Source organism: Callospermophilus lateralis, chromosome 15, assembly GCF_048772815.1.
Source record: "Callospermophilus lateralis isolate mCalLat2 chromosome 15, mCalLat2.hap1, whole genome shotgun sequence".
Taxonomy (NCBI): domain Eukaryota; kingdom Metazoa; phylum Chordata; class Mammalia; order Rodentia; family Sciuridae; genus Callospermophilus; species Callospermophilus lateralis.
Genome location: NC_135319.1, coordinates 49,335,416 through 49,354,356, shown reverse-complemented (window position 1 = coordinate 49,354,356; position 18,941 = coordinate 49,335,416). Strand labels below are relative to the sequence as shown.

Below are 18,941 nucleotides of genomic sequence, written 5' to 3'. Positions count from 1 at the left end.
GTAGAAGACCTCTAGATTCAATCCCCAATACCACCAGAAAATTAAAAATAAGTAAAGGTGCTTACAGAAGTTACTTGTCCATACACAAGTACATGTGTGTCTGTGCAGAACATCTGATAGAGTAAGTGTAACTGTGTTGGCACCAGGCTTGGTGTGGAGTCATTGAACCATCTTGCCTTATGTGAAAGGTGGTAGAGACCAGGCTCAGCCCCTCATCTCTGGCTTCCTTTCCATCCCTAGCCTGTCACCCTGTGGACCGGAAAACAGATCTTCAGTGTCATCCTCAGACCTAGTGATGACAATCCAGTGAGGGCCAACCTCCGAACCAAGGGCAAGCAGTACTGTGGCAAGGGGGAAGATCTCTGTGTCAATGATTCCTGTGAGTTGAAAGAACTGGGGGTGGCCAGGGGGGAGCAGACATGTGGCAGAAAAGCAGGTGGCCAGAAATTAACTTTACTAGGTACTTTCCCTTAGCCAGCAAATCCAATGTTTCTCCAAAGGCCTCTAGCAGGAAGTTGATGCTTCAGGAAGAAGCAGGTCCTTCTTCTCTCATATGTAATTCCCCATTTCTCTAGAAGGTAGAGATAATGTAGATGTGTAATCGAGTGGTTAGTATTCTTCTCTAAATGAATAGTTTTTGTCAGTTACTGCAATTTGTCTTCTATTTTGCCTTCTTTTGAACTGGGGGGACATCAACAAGGGTTCATTATCGTGGTGGTTTTATGGTTCTAGGGATTGAACCTGCTCTACTTCTGAGCTACATCCTTTGCCTTTTTCATTTTTTCATTTTGAGGCAGGGTATTGCTGAGTTGCAAATGTTGACCTCAAACTTGCAATCCTCCTGTCTCAGCCTCCTGATAGCTAGGATTACAAGTAGGGTCTCATTATTTAAGGCATATAATTTATTATTTTGTGTCCAAAAGTAAAACTAAGAAGTATAAGTTTTCTTTATTTACTTATTTATTTAGTGCTGGAGATCTAACCCAGGGCCTCACGTATGATGCTAGGCAAATACTTCTTTACCACTGAGCTATATCCCAAGACTAATTTTTTTTCCTGTCTCATCTTCTCAACAAAGTGTTTTGATAACATGAAGATCAGATATAGCAGGATTTAGTTGCAAGTCACCTGAGTCTTCCTAAAACTGCTACATTCCAAAGCATGATGGAAGGACCAGTGTGATAAAACCAGCATCCATGGCTTGCTTTCTGGTGCAAGCTGCTTTGCTCACCCCAGGCCACTCAAAAACAGCTTCCCAGTAGACTACTTACAGTTACACTGATTTAGAATGGACTTTGCTAACAAGGCCTCATGTCTAAAAATGATTGTCCAGGATTCTGAACTGAAGAAGTGGATTGTAAAGGTTCTCTGAAGGTCAAGATTTATGCTGTATTTTGAAGGACATTGATCTTCCTCTGGTTTAGTCCCTTGAAAATGTACTTTGTGGGAGTGTGGCTCCGTGGTAAAGTGGGTACTTAGCATGCACATGTGGGCAGCCTTGGGTTCAATCCCAGGTGCCAAAAAGAAAAACATACACATATACACACACACAGCTTTTTAAGATACTTTGGCTTCTTGTTCTATTTTTTAATTTTTTGCATGCTAGTGATCAAACAGTGCATCATGCATGCTAAGCACCTGCTCTACCACTGAGCTACACCCTCAGGCTAGCTTCATATTTTAGATTGTATTTTGTTGCTTTCTAGATTTAAATTTCTTTTCTTTTTCCTTTTTGGAGTGTGGGCTGTTTCCAATGATACTGCTGTTAGTTTTCAGTAGCAACTGCCTGAAATTCATTTTGGAATGTGATAAATAATCATTTGTCTAAATGTATAATCAGTATTATTGTTCTAGATGTCACAATCCAGAACAGTGAGTTGATGAGTGGCAGCATGGACAAAGGAACACTGGGATCAGGATCCAAGAATAATATTTTCTACATTTTGCTGCGAGACTGGGGGCAGAATGAAGCTGCTGATGCTATGTCCCGGCTTGCCAGGCTGGCCCCTGTGTACCTGTGTGAGTGTCTCAGCATTCACTTGTTATTGCTACAGTGATTAAGAGTTTTAGGGTTTATGATAGTTTATCCTTTATAGTTGGTTCAACGCGCGCACACACACACACACACACACACACACACAGAGAAAAAATGATGTTGTTCCATACCAAGTATGAGTGCATTTATTAATGAAATTGACAGAATTGACTAGTTTGTAGATTTAAATCTGCTTTTCTCTCTGCAAAATATGCAGTCACTCCCTCTTGCCTACAGACAGGTTTGTATTACATAAAAGACCTTCATGGGCTGCCTCAAAGTACCTTGGAAGCACTGTTTTCCAGGCCTCCCAGGATTCAGCCTAAGCCCATGATTGAGTATTGCTCTTACACTCATTAGTTGCCTTTGTTTGCACATGCTTTGAGCATGGCATGTGTCAAATGATTTTTTCATGCTCCCCCAAAAATCCCTATGCTGCTAATCTAATTGATTCTTTGTCTGGATATCAAATTACAGAATGAAAATTAGTTTCCCTTAGTTTTGAAGGTATTTCTCCGTCTTTTTTTTTTTTTTGAGACAGGGTCTCAGTAAGTTGTAGTGGCTTTGAACTTGCAATCCTCCTGCCTCAGCCTCCTGTGTTATTGGGATTATAGGTGTGTGCCACCACAATGGAGTTCACTTGTTCTCTGTTTGGGAGTGATTTCTGAAAATACAAGAGCAGACAGGTTTCTGCCATGCTATTTTAGAGCCTGCTCTTTAGTATTAAATATCACTCACTCTACTTTATGTCATAGTGGAGAACATTGCATTCCCCAAGGGATCATAAGGTCTGAGAGAAGAGTAAGTGAGTCTTTGTTATTTTATTTAACTCTCTAGGGGCTGAGATAGGAAGCTGTTCTTTGATTGAATTGTGACAAATTTTTGTGAGATTTTTTTGGTTTGTTTATGGTACTGGGGATCAAACCCAGGCACGCTACCACTTAGCCACATAATCGGTCTTTTCTGATTTTAAGACAGGTTCACACTGAGTTGCCCAAGACTGGCCTCATCTTGGGATCCTCCTGACTCAGTCTCCTGAGTATAAAAACATTTTTTATACTTCAAATTATGTATGGTAGTCTATATACCATGTCCTCCCTTCTGTGGTTTAGTTACCTATAGTCAATGAGAGTCTAAAAAAGTAAGTACAGAACAATAAGATATTTTGAGAGAAAGAGACCACTTTTATATAACTTTTATTATAGTATCTTATAGTGAATTATTCTATTCATTATCGTTAATCACTTACAGTGCCTAACATATGAATCAAACTTAGCCGGACAAGGTGGCGCATCCCTGTAATCCCAGAGACTAGGGAGGCTGAGGCAAGAGGATCACAAGTTTAAAGCTAACCTCAGCAACTTAGTGAGGCACTTAACAACTCAGTGAGACCTTGTCTCTAAATAAAATATTTAAAAAGGGGCTGGGAATATGGCTCAGTGATTAAATACCCCTGGATTTAATCCTCAGTTTAAAATAATAAACAATAAGTCAAACTTTATCATAGGTATGAATGTATAGGAAAAAATACAGTATTACATATAGTATTACATATAGGGTTTAGTACTCTGTAGCTTCAGGCACTCAGCAGGGCTCTTGGAACATTTCCCTTACAGATAAGAGAGGGACTACTTCATAGTACAAACTATACATGGTAGATATAAATTATACCTAGGAGCTTTCTTGAGCAACATTTATAGCTCTATTCTGGATCTGCCCACCAACTCCTGCAGCTAACCGTGGATTCTCAATTGGGATCGGTGATGTCACACCTGGCCAAGGACTACTGAAGGCCAAGTATGAGTTGCTGAATGCTGGCTATAAGAAATGTGATGAGTACATCGAAGCCCTGAACACAGGCAAGCTGCAGCAGCAGCCTGGCTGCACTGCCGAGGAGACTCTGGAGGTAAGAGCAGCCCTATGATTCGGATCAGCCACAGCATGCTCACCACAGCTGAAGGGATGTCTGCAGGGCATGGGTAGGCAGCCATGCAGAGAAGGTATTAAGGAGCTGAAAGTAAGGATACACCTCCTGCGTCTTGGTCTTATGCTGGCCACGTGTATACCCATTTGTTTACCAAGGGTGGGACCTTTGACCAAGTCCTTCACATCCCTTCCAGCTCCCGTGTTCCAGGTGGTGAGAACACAGCCATCTGTTCATTCTGCCACATGAGGCTGCTCTTGTCTCAAGCTCACGCTCACACCCCCTGTGACTGTCCATTAGTGCTTCTGCCCTCTCTGTTTTCAGCAACCTTCTGTAGAAACTGGCACCACAGCTCTGTGAATGGAAGGTCTTTAAAGAGACTTGGATACAGGATGGAAAGTTCACATCTGATTGTCACACAGCCAACCTGCTGCCCCCTCACATTTAAAGCCAGCTTAGCTGGGAGGCTCAGTCAATGAGGCTCACTCCCTGGGAACTTGAAACTCTCTGAAGCAACCAGGTCAGCAGGCAGAGGACACCAAGGTTTTGCCTGACCCCTTCTACCCTCGGCCATGGCCTATGGTTCTGAGTTTTAATTCACCTCAGTGAGGAAGAAAGCCTCTTGAAACATAAAGAAGCTTTTTACTGAAATGTATTTTCTAAAGTAAAGAAACCATAATTGTGTGAGGTATTCACACCAACCATTCTTAGACTCACCAAGTCTTATAAAAAACAATAAGTTTATGTTTCTCACTGGCACCTACCTAGAAAATGACTTCAGGCCTCTGCCGGACCAATTTTAACAGAATCATGTCTCCTAGCTGACTCACCATCCTGTGTTGTGAGTTGAAGAGTGGCAACCTGGTTGTGTTCATGGGCAAGAACATTTGGTAGAGTCACCTCATCCTAGGCTTAGCTCATGCAGATTCGTGGTACATGGCATGAAAAGGTCGACAAATTGTATAAATTGTACAAGCAGTCCTCTTTAACAGACTTCCTATTTCGCTCTTATGTGGGGATATGTGTGTCCACATGGCTGTATATATACACACAGGTATTTTGTTGTATGGGAACTATATCCAAAGCCCTGTGTATTCTATATTTTATAGGCCATTTAAAGGATTTTTCAAGTTAGTGCTTTTTTTTTTTTTTTTGCGCCATATACACTGATTCCAGAACCTCATGGAAGATGCAGGTATTTATATAGCTAGCGTATTTTGGTCCTCTGAGGCACTGAAACCTTTATTAATTGGCCATGTGACATCTTGCCTAAGTATTCCCAAATTTCTTTAAATATCACAAAGAATATTTATAATCCACAAAGCCAATAGAGACATCCCCCCATAGATCTCCTTTTCTCCCACCAGGCACTGATCCTGAAGGAGCTGTCTGTGATCCGTGATCATGCTGGAAGTGCCTGCCTCCGGGAGCTGGACAAGAGCAACAGTCCCCTCACCATGGCACTGTGTGGCTCCAAAGGTGCGCAGGTCCCTCCCCAGAGCCTAACCTACTACCTGTGTGTTCTCCATTCAGGTGGCTAACTTGGTTCTGCAAAATATAACGTTAGTATTTGTAGCTTCAAATGGATTCTTCATTTCTTTCTTTAAATGTATATGTCTTTTTATTTTGTTTATTCATTTTTATGTGGTGCTGAGGATCGAACCCGGTGCCTCACATGTGCGAAGCAAGTGCTCTGCCACTGAGCCACAACCCCAGCCCGGGTTCTTCATTTCTTTAAGGGCCTACCTTTTAGATCACAGATAGCTCCTTAATTCTATGAATTTTAGGAAGTTTAACTCTTTTGGAGGAACTGGATGGTAATGTGGGTAGATTTCTGGGTATGAAGAAAAATTTTGAGGAAACTTGATCTTTAAAGGGCCTGCATGCTGAGTCATGTTCCTGTCTGACCCCACTAAGCTGCTAAATCCTCACTAGAGAGCTAGGATTTTTTTTTTTTTTTTTTTTTTTTTTTAAACACATGTTAGGCAAGCACTCTACCACTGACTGAGCCATAACCCCAGCCCCGCCACCAGCTAGGAATTTTTTAATGGTGCATTTAATGATGTAACAAAACTCTTTAATTTCATAGTTACCCAGGCCCTTAAAACATTAGGTTTCATGGCACTGCATTCAAACTCAGAGCCTCCAGGCTGCTGTTTCTGGGTTTTTGTTGTTGTTGTTGTTGTTTGTTTGTTTGCTTTTTAACCCAACTAAAATCTAATCTCATTTCTCTTTTACTTTGCTTCCTGTTATCCCATTGTTCTCTTTCTTTATGCTTCTTGTATATACCTGATGCTTTCCCATTCCTCCATCTTTGCCTCTCACTCTTCCATTCACTTTGGAATTCTTCCCCATTCTCTTTTGTGTCCAAACCATATGTCCTCAAAAGTCCAACTCCATGGCTGCTTCCTTCTTAAAGACTCATCTCCCCAGCTTTTTCTCCAACCCAGGCATGCACTTGAGTCCTCTCACTCCAATCTCCTGACTGAGAGCCCCAACTTGTCTTAATGTAGTTCTGTCCTTTACTACCCTCGGGGCTCTGGCTTATTGAGAATAAGGGCCTGCATGCTGAGTCATGTTTCTGTCTTACCCCACTAAGCTCCCCCGCTCTTCAGTTAGCCATATTTCAGTAAGTGATGGATATTTCTGACCTGGTTCCCCAGGTTCCTTCATTAACATATCACAGATGATTGCCTGTGTGGGACAGCAAGCTATCAGTGGCTCCCGAGTGCCAGATGGCTTTGAAAACAGGTCCTTGCCTCACTTTGAAAAACACTCAAAGGTAAGCCTTAGTGGATTGAGTAGAACTTTGGAGTCCTGTTCATCTAGATTGTCTGAGAAACACAGACCTATTCATATAAAAGTCTGTTAGCCATTGTGTGCAATGTTTTGTATAGGTATATATATTTTTGCCATTGTATTCACACATACTTCATGTATTATAAAATTTGTCATTTTAAATTGTGCAGTTCACCAACTGTTAGTATATTCACAGGTCATACCTATAGTCATAGTGTACTTTTAGAATATTTTCAGTGTCCCAAAATGAAACTTCATAAACACGGGCAACATGTGGTTATGTTTTGGAGGTGGGCAGGTCTGGCCCACAGGAAGGATGTCTCAAGGTTCTCAACTACTTGGGCTGCTACTTGAAAGCAGGCAGATAACAGCCCAAGCCAAGGCCTCCTTTTCCTGAACTTCTTGCCTGCTACTAGCACCTGTGCCAGCCCCATCTGGGACCTCACCCTCCTCGTGTCTAGTAAGGATGGTCTGCCCAAATTATTTCTCTTTTAGGCAAGGGCATATAAAGCCTGCCAGTTCATGAAGTACATTGGCCAGGTAATTTTAGTCTAAAGGTGGAGCATTTTTTGATTTGAATGGATTTTAGAATTGTGACCCTTGAACTTTATTTTGTTTGATTTTTCTTTTTTTCTACCTCTCTTTAGCTCCCAGCTGCCAAAGGCTTTGTGGCTAATAGCTTTTATTCTGGTTTAACACCAACCGAGTTTTTCTTCCACACAATGGCCGGTCGGGAAGGTCTAGTCGACACAGCTGTAAAGACAGCTGAAACAGGATACATGCAGGTAACTTGAAGAAAGGTAGGCCATTAGCAATAGACAGGACAAGGCCCTGCTGAGTGTGGATATGCTTTGCACATGAGCTGTAATGTATCCATTATTAGTATTAAAGGGAAAATTTTAGAAATATAGGTGCTCTGGAAATAAAGAACAAAGAAAAGGTGACACATTCCAAATTATCATGTATACCTTGAGGAATCAAGACCAGGCACGTTCCAAAGCTCCACTAGAGGAGGACCTGCTAAGAGTGTTTTCCAGGGGGCTGGGGATGTGGCTCAAGCGGTAGCGTGCTCGCCTGGCATGCATGCGGCGGCCCGGGTTCGATCCTCAGCACCACATACAAACAAAGATGTTGTGTCTGCCAATAACTAAAAAATAAATAATAAACTTCTCTCTCTCTCTCTCTCTCTCTCTCCCTCTCTCCCCCTCTCTCCCTCTCTCCCTCTCTCCCTCTCTCCCTCTCCCTCTCTCACTCTCTCTTTAAAAAAAAATGTACTTTAAAAAAAAAAAAAAAAAGAGTGTTTTCCAGGACACTCTTATTCAACCTTCCAAGACTGTTTCCTAGCATGTGAAGGTGGGGATACATGCCTCCCACACAGAGGATTTTTCCACTTTGCAATTATTTATGTCATTTCATCTTTTTGTTTTGTTTTGTTGCGGTGCTAGGGATTGAACCCAGGGGTGCTCTACCACTAAGCTACACCTCCAGCCCCCCAGACTTTTTTTTTTTCCCACCAAGCTGCCAAACTGACCTCCAGGTTATGATCCTCCTACCTCAGCTTCCCAAGCTGATGGGATTACAGGCTTGTCATTATAATGTCAGGTTAATTGGCCCCAGTACCTATTCCAGAACCCACCAGAGGTCTTAGATACTTAACTGCTTATTCAGTGATGTACACCTCTGGGCTACAGGGTAAACTAAGAAATTATCTGTGCCTGGCTTCTCAAACTTTGCCACAAACATACTCTAAAATGGCTAAAGAGTGAAAATTCATCTCTTCTGTATTCTTCCAGAAGACCACAGCAGTGGATTTATTTTCAGTGTCCTGTGATCATTTTTGTTCTCTACTCCATAACTTAACTATATTTGTTGGGGGGAAAAAATGTTTTTTGCAGTGCTGGGGATCAAATTCAGAGCCTGGATGTACTTGGCAAGCACTCTATTGCTGAGCTACAGCCTTAGCACCCCCAGAATTTTGAATATATTTATAACTGCTTAGAACACAATACCAGCAAAAGGCAACACTCCAAACCTGGAGTGCTGGCGCACACCTGTAATCTCAGCAATTTGGGAGGCTTAGGCGGAAGGATCACAAGTTCAAGACCAACCTCAGCAATTTAGCAAGGCCCAAAGTAACTTAGCTGGACCCTGTCTCAAAATAAAACATTAAAAAAGGTCTGGGGATGTGGCTCTCACAAGCTGGGAGACCATGACCAATAAACTAGAGATTTCCACAGCCTCTCTGTACCTTTTTGTCATTATCTGATACTCTTGTTCATCTTGTGGTGGGAAGCTGTCCTTCAGTTGGGGAGTGCATTCCTGTCAAAAACCCAGCAGGCTGTGAAATGCTTTTCCACTCTTCCCATGGCATGTTTTGTCTGTTTTTTGTCTTTACCTTTTTAAAGTAGACAGTGTGACTTTCCCAGAGCAGTGTTAACCTAGAAGAAATTAGTTCTGGCACAATGAAATTTTGTTTTTTAAGTTGCCTGGAGGAGAATTTCTTTCTCTGATTCACAGAGCCACCATTACACTGCTATCTAGAGTATTCTGCTGGTGGAAGGTTCTCTCTAAGCAGATTTGAGAAATGATTGCTGCCTGCTGGGTCAGACACAATGCTGTCCCTGTTCTCTTCTCTTTCCCCTCTGTCCCAGAAGAGGGCCTGAGCCTGGTCCTCTGTAATTCATATTGAAGTCTGCAGGGGTTCTGGCTTAAGGTTGTGTTTAAAAATGCAAAGCCATTACACTGATTTATACCTTAGGGAGAAGGAGGGGAAAGGCAAAACAGCCTAAGAAAACAGCTTTCTCAGAGTTCTTTGGGGGTGATGCAGTATAAATCTCAGGTGTTCTAAAATACTGAGTGGCTGGAGGTTGGACTGTTCTGAATCACCACACAGGCCAGTGAGACTCTCTTGGCCTTGTTCTTGGAGTAAAAGGAAGTTTCAGGGGGATTTCTAATATTGGTGTTTTTATGGGACTAAAGTACTCATGGTCATGAACTGGGCATGGGGTTCAGTTGCAGTGTCTTGCCACCATGTACAAGGCCTTGGGTTCAGTTTCCTGCACTAAAAGTAAAAAAATAAGGGGCTTATGACCTTGAAACTTGGAGTTGCAGCTCTCATCCTCTGCACAAGTGACTGGTCTCCGAGCAGCTGAGCACTCCCTTCTTTTTCCTTCAGAGAAGGCTTGTCAAATCCCTTGAAGATCTTTGCTCCCAGTATGATTTGACAGTCCGAAGCTCCACCGGTGATATCATCCAGTTCATTTATGGGGGAGACGGCTTAGATCCTGCAGCTATGGAGGGGAAAGATGAACCTTTGGAATTTAAAAGGGTCCTGGACAACATCAAAGTAAGACTTAGCATTATTTGGGGGGGCTAGAATGTTTCTGAGGATTTTTTTTTTTTTTAAAGAATATAGGTACCATTTAGATACCATAATTCATGCTTTAGCCTAAGCTCTATATTAGTCTTTTCTCTTTGTGTTACATTACCTAATTTTCCAGTATTAAAAGAAAAAAAACATGTTTTCATTTAAATATCTACTATTGGTGGTACTCAAGTGCCAACAGAAGAGGCTTTGGTTTCTCTGTGTCTAGGAGAGCATATAGAAACCAGTTTTATAAGTCAAGGCCATGGAAAAGCAGGCTCATTTCACATACATAGCTGAGGTAGAATTCCAAACCAGCTTCTTGGGAAGATAGCGTGACAATATTGATCTGAATTTAAATACTTGTGCTTTTTGACCCAACAGTCCCACTTATAGAAATTTGCCCTTACAGAAACAGCCAAGAATGTGCCAAGAATGTCTTCTCTAGGTGGTTTACAGGACAGGCGAGCCATCGGTAGAGGATAAGACAAGTACACAGTGCTCTAGCTACCCACACGGTAGAATAATATGCAGCCATTTAAAACTTGGGAAAATCCCATGGGCTTGGCAATGTTAGAGTATTTTTACTCTTGAAATGTTTGGTGTTTGTTTTTTGTTTTTAAGACAATATCCATTTTAATACAAATATGGGCTATGTTGAAGATTGGGAAGTAATAGAACAACATCCCCCAAATAGTGTGAAAGTCTTTGTGTAAGATAGAGTACGTATTTATCTGGTTCTCACCTTCTTATGAAAGGTAGAGTCCACAATTTGTTTCAGAAGAAAAATGACAAATGCAAAAAGCTCACTTTGGATAAAGTTACTTTTTCTCCTAAATTCCTTTACATAATATTGCCCAGCTCCTCACTCCTGCAACATAATGCCATCTCATTCTGATATTCAGGCAGTCTTCCCATGTCAGAGTGAGCCTGCGCTCAGCAAAAATGAACTGACCCTGACCACGGAGTCCATCATGAAGAAGAACGAGTTTCTCTGCTGCCAGGAGAGCTTCCTACAGGTACACTGTGCCCTGTGCTGCCGTCATACCCAGCTTGCTGGCATCAAGAAGTCTTGCCACGTGCTGGCCAGTGAATTGCATAAGCTAGTGTTTTTATTTGTTTTTTAAGATGATTGTTCCTTTACTAGGGTGCTCAGAAATGGCCTAGGAAAATGTCTCACTAGCCAGCATGAAGAATTTATCTCCTATCTTTCACAAAAACAGTTTACCATTAGAAGAAAAATACATTAGAGAACTGATTTTGAGCCCTGTCTCTGCCACCAGCCTACCATACTGCCCACCTTCTTCTCCTATGGACCATTCCTTTCCCCAGGCATCTGAATCCCAGTCATCCTTAGTGATAGCAGAGTTCTCTTCCTGTCATGTCCTTTAAATTGTTCTTTCTCATACTAGAACGGATTAGAAATCCAGTGAGCTGACCTTCCTCATTTTTCCCAGAGCTGGTACCTGGATACCCTCCTGGGGTCTTCTGTCTGAGTTGGTTGGTTTTCAGTTACACTGACCTGCTCCAGCAGTTCCTTCATATTTATAATCATGGTTAGAATCAAAAGCAAAGGATAGAGAAATCAGTAAATGGTTGCCTTTGTGTGCTGATTCTAGTTCCAACAGCACAGGATCAGCAGGCTAAGGAAGAGTGTATCTCTTTCAATATATCAAAAGTCAAATGGAAAGTAAAGCTCAAAGAAGAATGCTTTGTAAAGGGAGTGCTGCACTTCTTCCCTCCCCCAGTGGACTCCAGGCTAAAAAGTGCCTTTCCAGGTTTTCTTGTATTTAACATCCAGTGCATAACTGGGCGTCTTTGTTTTGGTTTTTTTCCTCCAGATATTTGCTTCTTTCTTTCTTTCTTTTCCTTTTTTTTAAAATTAGAATTGTAACTTGGTTTTTCTTCATGCTTATGTTTACCTGTTTATTTTTCTTTTTATCCTTGAAGACCTTTACTGAGACAGGCTATGAGACATATAAGGAGGTAACTTGCTAGCATGGTGTGAATGCTGAGCATAACAGGTTAAATCTGGCTCTTTGCCAGCATCCGAGAGAACATATTTGAGTCCCAGTTCTGGCAAACATGGGCTTCTTCTGGACCTGTTTCTTTCTTGCCTTTGACCAGGTGACCTTCTGACCAGCAGTATTTGTCTATTTAGAGAGCACTGGTTTAGTCTGCACTGAATATCAGATACACTGCAGATCTGGGGGTGCAAACATGACTAAACATGTCCTTGCCTGCCAGTAGCTCTCAGTCTGATGAACTGAGATTTGCTGAGGGTCTAAAATCCTTTGACTGGAACAGATTTACCTGAGTCGTGAAATATTCTCCAGCCCAGCCCATGCCAGAGCGTTCACCGCACCCTGTGCGGGGAGTGTAAGAGCTAACAACTGTTTAGTCTGTGATTAATTGCCTGCCAGTTGCCATGTTGTGACTCCCTCTAGCATGCTCAGGTTGATTCAGCTGGGTTCTTGGTAGCTTCTTTCAGTTTTCATTCCCACCAAGCGTTTGTCCTTTAAAAAAAAACAAAAAAAAAAACTAACTTCCCGATTACCTGCCCTAACCCCTGTGTATGGAAAATCCTTTGTTTCAGCAGAGCCACTGGAGCACATCCCCGTGGGTGGTGGCTGAAAGTCTTCATTCTGGTGCCTGCTGGGTGGTGGTTTCTTGCGTGTGCTCTTTCACTCCTCACCACTGAAAACCCCTGAGTCTGTGTGGCCTTGGTTCTGGCTCCTGTTTCCCTACAACAGGTGAAGCAGCCTTTCACTCTCAGTGATGGAGTGGCCACATCTGTTTGAAATGCATGTGCTGCCTACAAAACTGTGCTTTAGCTGGTGGTATTTAAATTGATCATTGGAGCTTCAGAAGAAACTCTCAAGAACCAACAGTGTAGAAAAGAAAGCTATAAACAGTACAGTTATGCCTGTTCTGAGGGTGTGGATGTAGACTCTGTGGGGTTCTGGAAGAGTACAAGTGTGAGCTCCTACATGCCGTGTGAGTGAGCCAAAGGCCACAGATGGCAGTTGAAGTAAAGAGACCTAAGAAGCACCTTAACTGGTGGAGTGTGTCCAGGGTGTTGATGGCATGGGGTGATCCTTGGGAAAACACTTTGCAGTAGAACCAACCAGTATCCATACTGTAGCCTTTATACCATATATCTAGCTACTGCTAAAACAGGGTAATTCATATGTGAAGTTTCTGAAATGAGTAATCTCCAGATTGAGAAACATACAACTGATGTTTGCTGTGTAATTTTTCAGGAAATAAAAAAATTCATTAAAGGGGTTTCTGAGAGGATCAAGAAAACCAGAGATAAATATGGCATCAATGATAACGGCACAACAGAGGTAATGGCCTTCCCTGACAAGTTACGGCACAGGTTTTCGCAGGTGCGCTGACCCTAACTGGTTTTTATTCTTCCAGCCCCGTGTACTATACCAGTTGGACCGGATCACCCCCACCCAGATAGAAAAGTTTCTGGAGACCTGTAGGGACAAGTATATGAGGTAGGGAGGCTAATTGTCTTAGGCCACAGGCATCCACTGACATCTCTTTTGTCCCTTATGTTCCCCATGGGCACAAAAACCTGTACCAGCACCACTTCCTTCCTACCAGGGTTAGAGCAGATTTGTCACCTATGATCTAGGAATTCCAGTGAGTCACTAGGCTGGAAACTCTCTGACCTGGAAGTAATTACAAATAAATTTCCCAAGTGTCTTCTCCCCATGGATAAACTCCAAGAGATATGGCATGTGCTAGCTGCTCTGTCCACTGTCAGTGCCCTCAGTTAGCCTTTTTTTTTTTTTTTGGCTCTGGGGATCGAACTCAGGGGCACTCGACCACTTTCTGAGCCACGTCCCCAGCTCCATTTTATATTTTATTTAGAGACAGGGTCTCAGTGAGTTGCTTAGCGCCTCTCTTTTGCTGAAACTGGCTTCAAATGGCTTTGAACTCATGATCCTCTTGTCTCAGCCTCCCAAGCCACTGGGATTACAGGGGTGTGCCCTCTTTACAGAGGAGACCACTGAGATCTTCTCTAAGCAGTGGATGTTGGACCCGTTCATCCCATGCTGAGCACCAAAAGAATTTCATTGCTGTTTCTGGTCTGTGCTGGGTTTCTCCTCTGTCACAAACACCCTGGCCCTTTACCAGTTCCTCTCTCACCTCAGTGGCATCTTTGTTTTCTTGAAAAGCAATAACTATGGGCATGGTGGCTCAGGCCTGTAATTCCATCAACTCTGGAGGCTGGGGCAGGAGAATCGTGAGATCAAAGCCAGCCTCAGCATCTTAGCGAGGTCCTAAACAACTCAGCAAGACCTTGACTCTAAAATATCTTTAAAAAGGGCTGGGGATGTGGCTCAGTGGTTAAGGGGCCTGGGTTCAAACCCCAGTACTCCCCCCGCCCCCCCCCCACACACACACACAAAAAGCAATAACTAGAAGCCTTTACCTAGCACTTTTGCTGGACTTCTCTTTATTACATTATGTTTTCATTCATGCCTTTTCCTTCTAGGGCACAGATGGAGCCAGGCTCTGCAGTGGGTGCACTCTGTGCCCAGAGCATTGGTGAGCCAGGCACCCAGATGACCCTGAAGACTTTCCACTTTGCAGGTGTGGCCTCCATGAACATCACTCTGGGCGTGCCCCGCATCAAAGAGATCATCAACGCTTCCAAGGCCATCAGGTACCCAGCTCCCTGTCCTGTGTCTTGAGGAACAGTGATCCTTGTGTCCCACGCATACCTATGATGTTCTAATGAGACAGTGTCTCACACTCTGTGTTGCTTACTGTGTTGATCATATTTTGGTGTGATTTTTTTGTGTATGTGGTGGTGGGGATTGAACCTAGGGCCTTGTGCATGCAAGGCAAGCATGCCGCCAACTGAGCTATGTCCCCATCCCCCTATTCTAGTGTTTTAAAAAGTCACTCCAGATGCAATGGCACACAACTGTATTCCCAGCTGCTTGGGGGCTGAGGCAGGTGGATTGCTAATTCAAGACCTGCCTGGGCAACTTTAGCAAAGCTATCAAAAAATAAAAAAGGGCTGGGAATTTAGTTCAGTACTAGAATGCCCCTGGTTTCAATCCCCAGTAATTAAAAAAAAAAAAAAAAAAAAAAAATCCTGGATGCAGTCAAGTGGAAGCAGTTTTGTATTTTTTTTTAAATGGCCATAAGTCACAAGAAAGAGAAAATGATAAAAATGACCAGACAAATTGGAGATTTCATCTCTTTGATGCCATTCACTGCCTAAATAAAGCTGATGCCATATTCTGAGATGCCCCTCATGATTTTACGATGGAATCATAGGTAGTCTGAAACTAGAAGAAGTTGAAATACATTACCTTGCATTCGATGACCAAAATCACAATTTCATCTATAATCTAAATCTAACAAAACAGCAATAGCAATAAGTGAAAAATAGCTGTTCCTGGTTCTAGAACAGTGATCGTGGATGTCCAGGGTGGTAAGAGCTCTACCTTCCCCTTGCGGCTGGTCAGATTAGGCCTAGGATTGTGTGTTCAGGAGGACACCATGGAGAACAGTGAGGACAGGAACTGATAGTCAGCAGTCAGAGAAGCAGGAGGTAGTCCTGGAGAGGGATGGAGGAAAATGAAGTACCTGAAGGGTCAATGTACTCACGGAAGAACTGAAATGACCACTTCTCAGGACCAAAGAAGAAGGGGCAGGGCTCTCTCTGTCTGGAAAATTTTTCTTAAAGTGTTGTCATTCACTGATGGAGTGGGTTGCCTGAGGCACTCCAAAAATAGTAAACCCAAATGAGAGTTCATTCAGCTTTTGTAGCATGTCTGACACCCAGAAAATGCTCAATAAATGGCAAGTACCGTCACAGGAGACTGTGAATAGCACTCAGATAGAGCATAGCAGTGCTCCTCAGGCGGGCCCAGTCCTCATGCAGTGATCGTTTTTCCTTCTCACAGCACTCCCATCATCACAGCACAGCTGGACCAGGATGATGACGCGGATTACGCCCGCCTAGTGAAGGGCAGGATTGAGAAAACCCTCTTGGGGGAGGTAAGAGATGCCTCTGGATAACAAGAAAAGGAGCCAGGCAGTACTGAGAGGGAACGCCAGCTGCAGGCCATGCTGTTCTAGCTCTGCCTAAAGAGCTGGGCGTGTGTGCTCTGGGAGGAGGGGAGTGATTGATGAAAAGTTCTGCTGTCTCAACACCACAGATTTCCGAGTATATCGAAGAAGTGTTTCTTCCTGATGACTGCTTTATCCTTGTCAAGCTCTCCCTGGAACGGATTAGACTTCTGAGACTGGAAGTGAGTCACCTAATTAAATGTGTGGAGGAAGTCATGCTGTCAGCCCCAACACAGGTGCTGACAAACTAGGGCAAGGGCCACACAAGACAGGAGGCAGTACAGGGGCTTCGGTTTGGCTTCTGTTGTTGGAGACCCCGTTGTACCATCCCATTTTCAGTCTTTCTAAGCTGACCCTGACACAGACATGGCCATCTGAAGATGCAAGAAAACTAGTTGAGGCTTTGTGTAGGCTCCAGTGCCAGTTCACCATGACATACTGTGTTAGTCAACCTTCTGTTACTGTAACAAATACTTGAGCTAATCAACTCGTAAGGAGAAAAGGTGTATTTTGGCTCCTAGTTTTGGATAGCACGTGGCATTATAACTGGTCTCTGTGTCTTCCCAGTGTCTGGAAGGACTCTTGGGCCGGTGTGCCTTGCTCATCTGTTATCTCCATTACCCAGCACAGCACCTGGCTGCTTTGGTAGATGTCTTTAAATGGCTGGTTTAACCTGAGGTCTCATACTGGCATTTGCATGTAAATAATACAATGATCATCAGCCTTCTTCAGGGATATATGGAGACAGGGTGCATACGGCAAACTTAGTAACTCCCTGGCACCTTCCTCTTTCCCTCAACTGGTAAAGCATTTAAAACATTCTTTCAGTCCAGTGTCAAGTGTCAGATTCATGTGTTGCCCATATGACAGGTATGAAATTTAGCACTCAGTCTCCAATTTAGAGCCTTCTCTTGCTCATCTGTTGTTGCCTGCCTTGTGTCTCTTGAACCAGAAAAGCCAAGTTACTTCTAGGAGTATAGCACAGGAACAACTGTGGTGATAGGAGATATATGGGAGGTTCCGCTGAAGCTTTGAAGTCTCCTGGCCTCCGCTGACCTGCAACCTCCCCAGAGCATCCCACAGGGGCTGCGTGTATTGCCATGAACTGAACCAATATTGGTTCTTTTTTTTCTTTCTTAATTTTTAATATTTATTTATTTTAGTTTTTTAGCGGACACAACATCTTTGTATGTGGTGCTGAGGATCAAACCCAGGCTGCACGCATGGCAGGCAAGCGCACTACCGCTTGAGCCACATCCCCAGCCCAAATATTGGTTCTTGAAGTGAAAAAGATTTCTTTTTTATGAGTAAAGCGGGGCTAGGGATATGGCTCAGTTGGTAGACTGCTTGCCTTGCATGCATAGGGCCCTGGGTTCAATCCCCAGCACTGCAAAAGAAAAAAGAAAAACTGAGTAGAGCAGATAGACACATGTACATATCAGATATGCAGTATACCTGTGGTATTAAAAAGTAATAAGGGGGCCACACACGGTGGCGCAGGCTTGTAATCTCAGTGGCTCAGGAGGCTGAGGCAGGAGGATCATGAGTTCAGAGCTAGCCTCAGCAAAAGCAAGTCACTAAGCAACTCAGTGAGACCCTGTCTCTAAATAAAACAAAATAGGACTGTGGATGTGACTCAGTGGTAGAGTGCCCCCAAATTCAATTCCTGGTACCAAAAAAAAAAAAAAAAAATGTTAAGGGGGGAAAATGACTAAAAGCTTCTTGAGAGGCAGAAGTGAACTAGGGGTGGAATTACCGGAACGGAAGATCTTAAGTTCCATTAGTAATGCCCACACCTGGGCCTTGCAGGTGAACGCAGAGACGGTGCGGTATTCCATTTGCACTTCCAAGCTCCGTGTGAAGCCTGGCGACGTGGCTGTTCATGGTGAGGCTGTGGTGTGTGTCACCCCTAGAGAGAACAGCAAGAGCTCCATGTACTATGTGCTGCAGTTCCTTAAGGAGGACCTCCCCAAGGTGAGGCCAGGTCGCTGCTTGTGGGGAGACAGTTGGCTCCAGTGTGAATGCCCAAGGGTGGAACCCCAGACAGGACAGTGCTCCGTTTTCTCCTTAACATTACCACACCAATGCTGCCCACCAGATTCCTTTTTGTTCTGTCATTAAACTGATTATGGAAAGGGACATAGTTCTCTGCCGCAGCCCGGCTGCAGCAGAATATCCGGGGGGTGAGGAATAACTTGTGTAGGTTGATGCAGCAGGAATGGAAGCCGTTTATTGTAGGATCTGAGCGATATTTATACATTTTACACAGCTTATCTAATTAGCATAAAATAGATACAGCAGTCAACCAATAAGGAATCTCCACACTTAATGGCTCGCTTTTGTTACTTCACAAACCACTCCCTCTGGCATTTGGCCAGGCGCCATCCAGACTTGTTTACAGACTCTAACAGTTCTCTGAATTTGTTGGGGTATATATATAAATATATTTTTTATATATATTTTTATATATATATATTAGTTGTTGATGTACCTTTATTTATTTATTCACATGCAGTGCTGAGGATTGAACCCAGAGCCTCACATACGCTAGGCAAATGCTCTACCACTGAGCCACAACCCCAGTCCACCTGAATTTATGTTTTTCTACCTGACCTCAGACAGCCCACAGACACTCTTGGGTTTAGAGTTACTGATGATAGCTGCTGGGGACAATCTAGGAAACCAGGGCATGACGAGCTTACCCTTACAGC

The 18,941-nt window shown here is 43.3% G+C and overlaps 1 protein-coding gene across 2 annotated transcripts in view; it reads left to right on the top strand.

The window, feature by feature from the left end:
- Positions 1-18,941, top strand: part of Polr3a (RNA polymerase III subunit A) — a 40,192-nt gene that overhangs the window by 13,409 nt on the left and 7,842 nt on the right. Inside the window, exons 14-28 of one of the 2 annotated variants that reach the window (XM_076834388.1) lie at positions 241-379; positions 1,855-2,019; positions 3,769-3,941; positions 5,327-5,438; positions 6,623-6,741; positions 7,406-7,543; positions 9,934-10,104; positions 11,028-11,141; positions 12,073-12,108; positions 13,386-13,472; positions 13,549-13,631; positions 14,639-14,809; positions 16,065-16,158; positions 16,320-16,412; positions 18,040-18,204. In XM_076834388.1, the coding sequence (XP_076690503.1) occupies positions 241-379; positions 1,855-2,019; positions 3,769-3,941; positions 5,327-5,438; positions 6,623-6,741; positions 7,406-7,543; positions 9,934-10,104; positions 11,028-11,141; positions 12,073-12,108; positions 13,386-13,472; positions 13,549-13,631; positions 14,639-14,809; positions 16,065-16,158; positions 16,320-16,412; positions 18,040-18,204 (1,860 nt within the window). The remainder of the gene's footprint in view (positions 1-240; positions 380-1,854; positions 2,020-3,768; positions 3,942-5,326; positions 5,439-6,622; positions 6,742-7,405; positions 7,544-9,933; positions 10,105-11,027; positions 11,142-12,072; positions 12,109-13,385; positions 13,473-13,548; positions 13,632-14,638; positions 14,810-16,064; positions 16,159-16,319; positions 16,413-18,039; positions 18,205-18,941) is intronic. The other variant, XM_076834389.1, reaches the window with a different exon arrangement.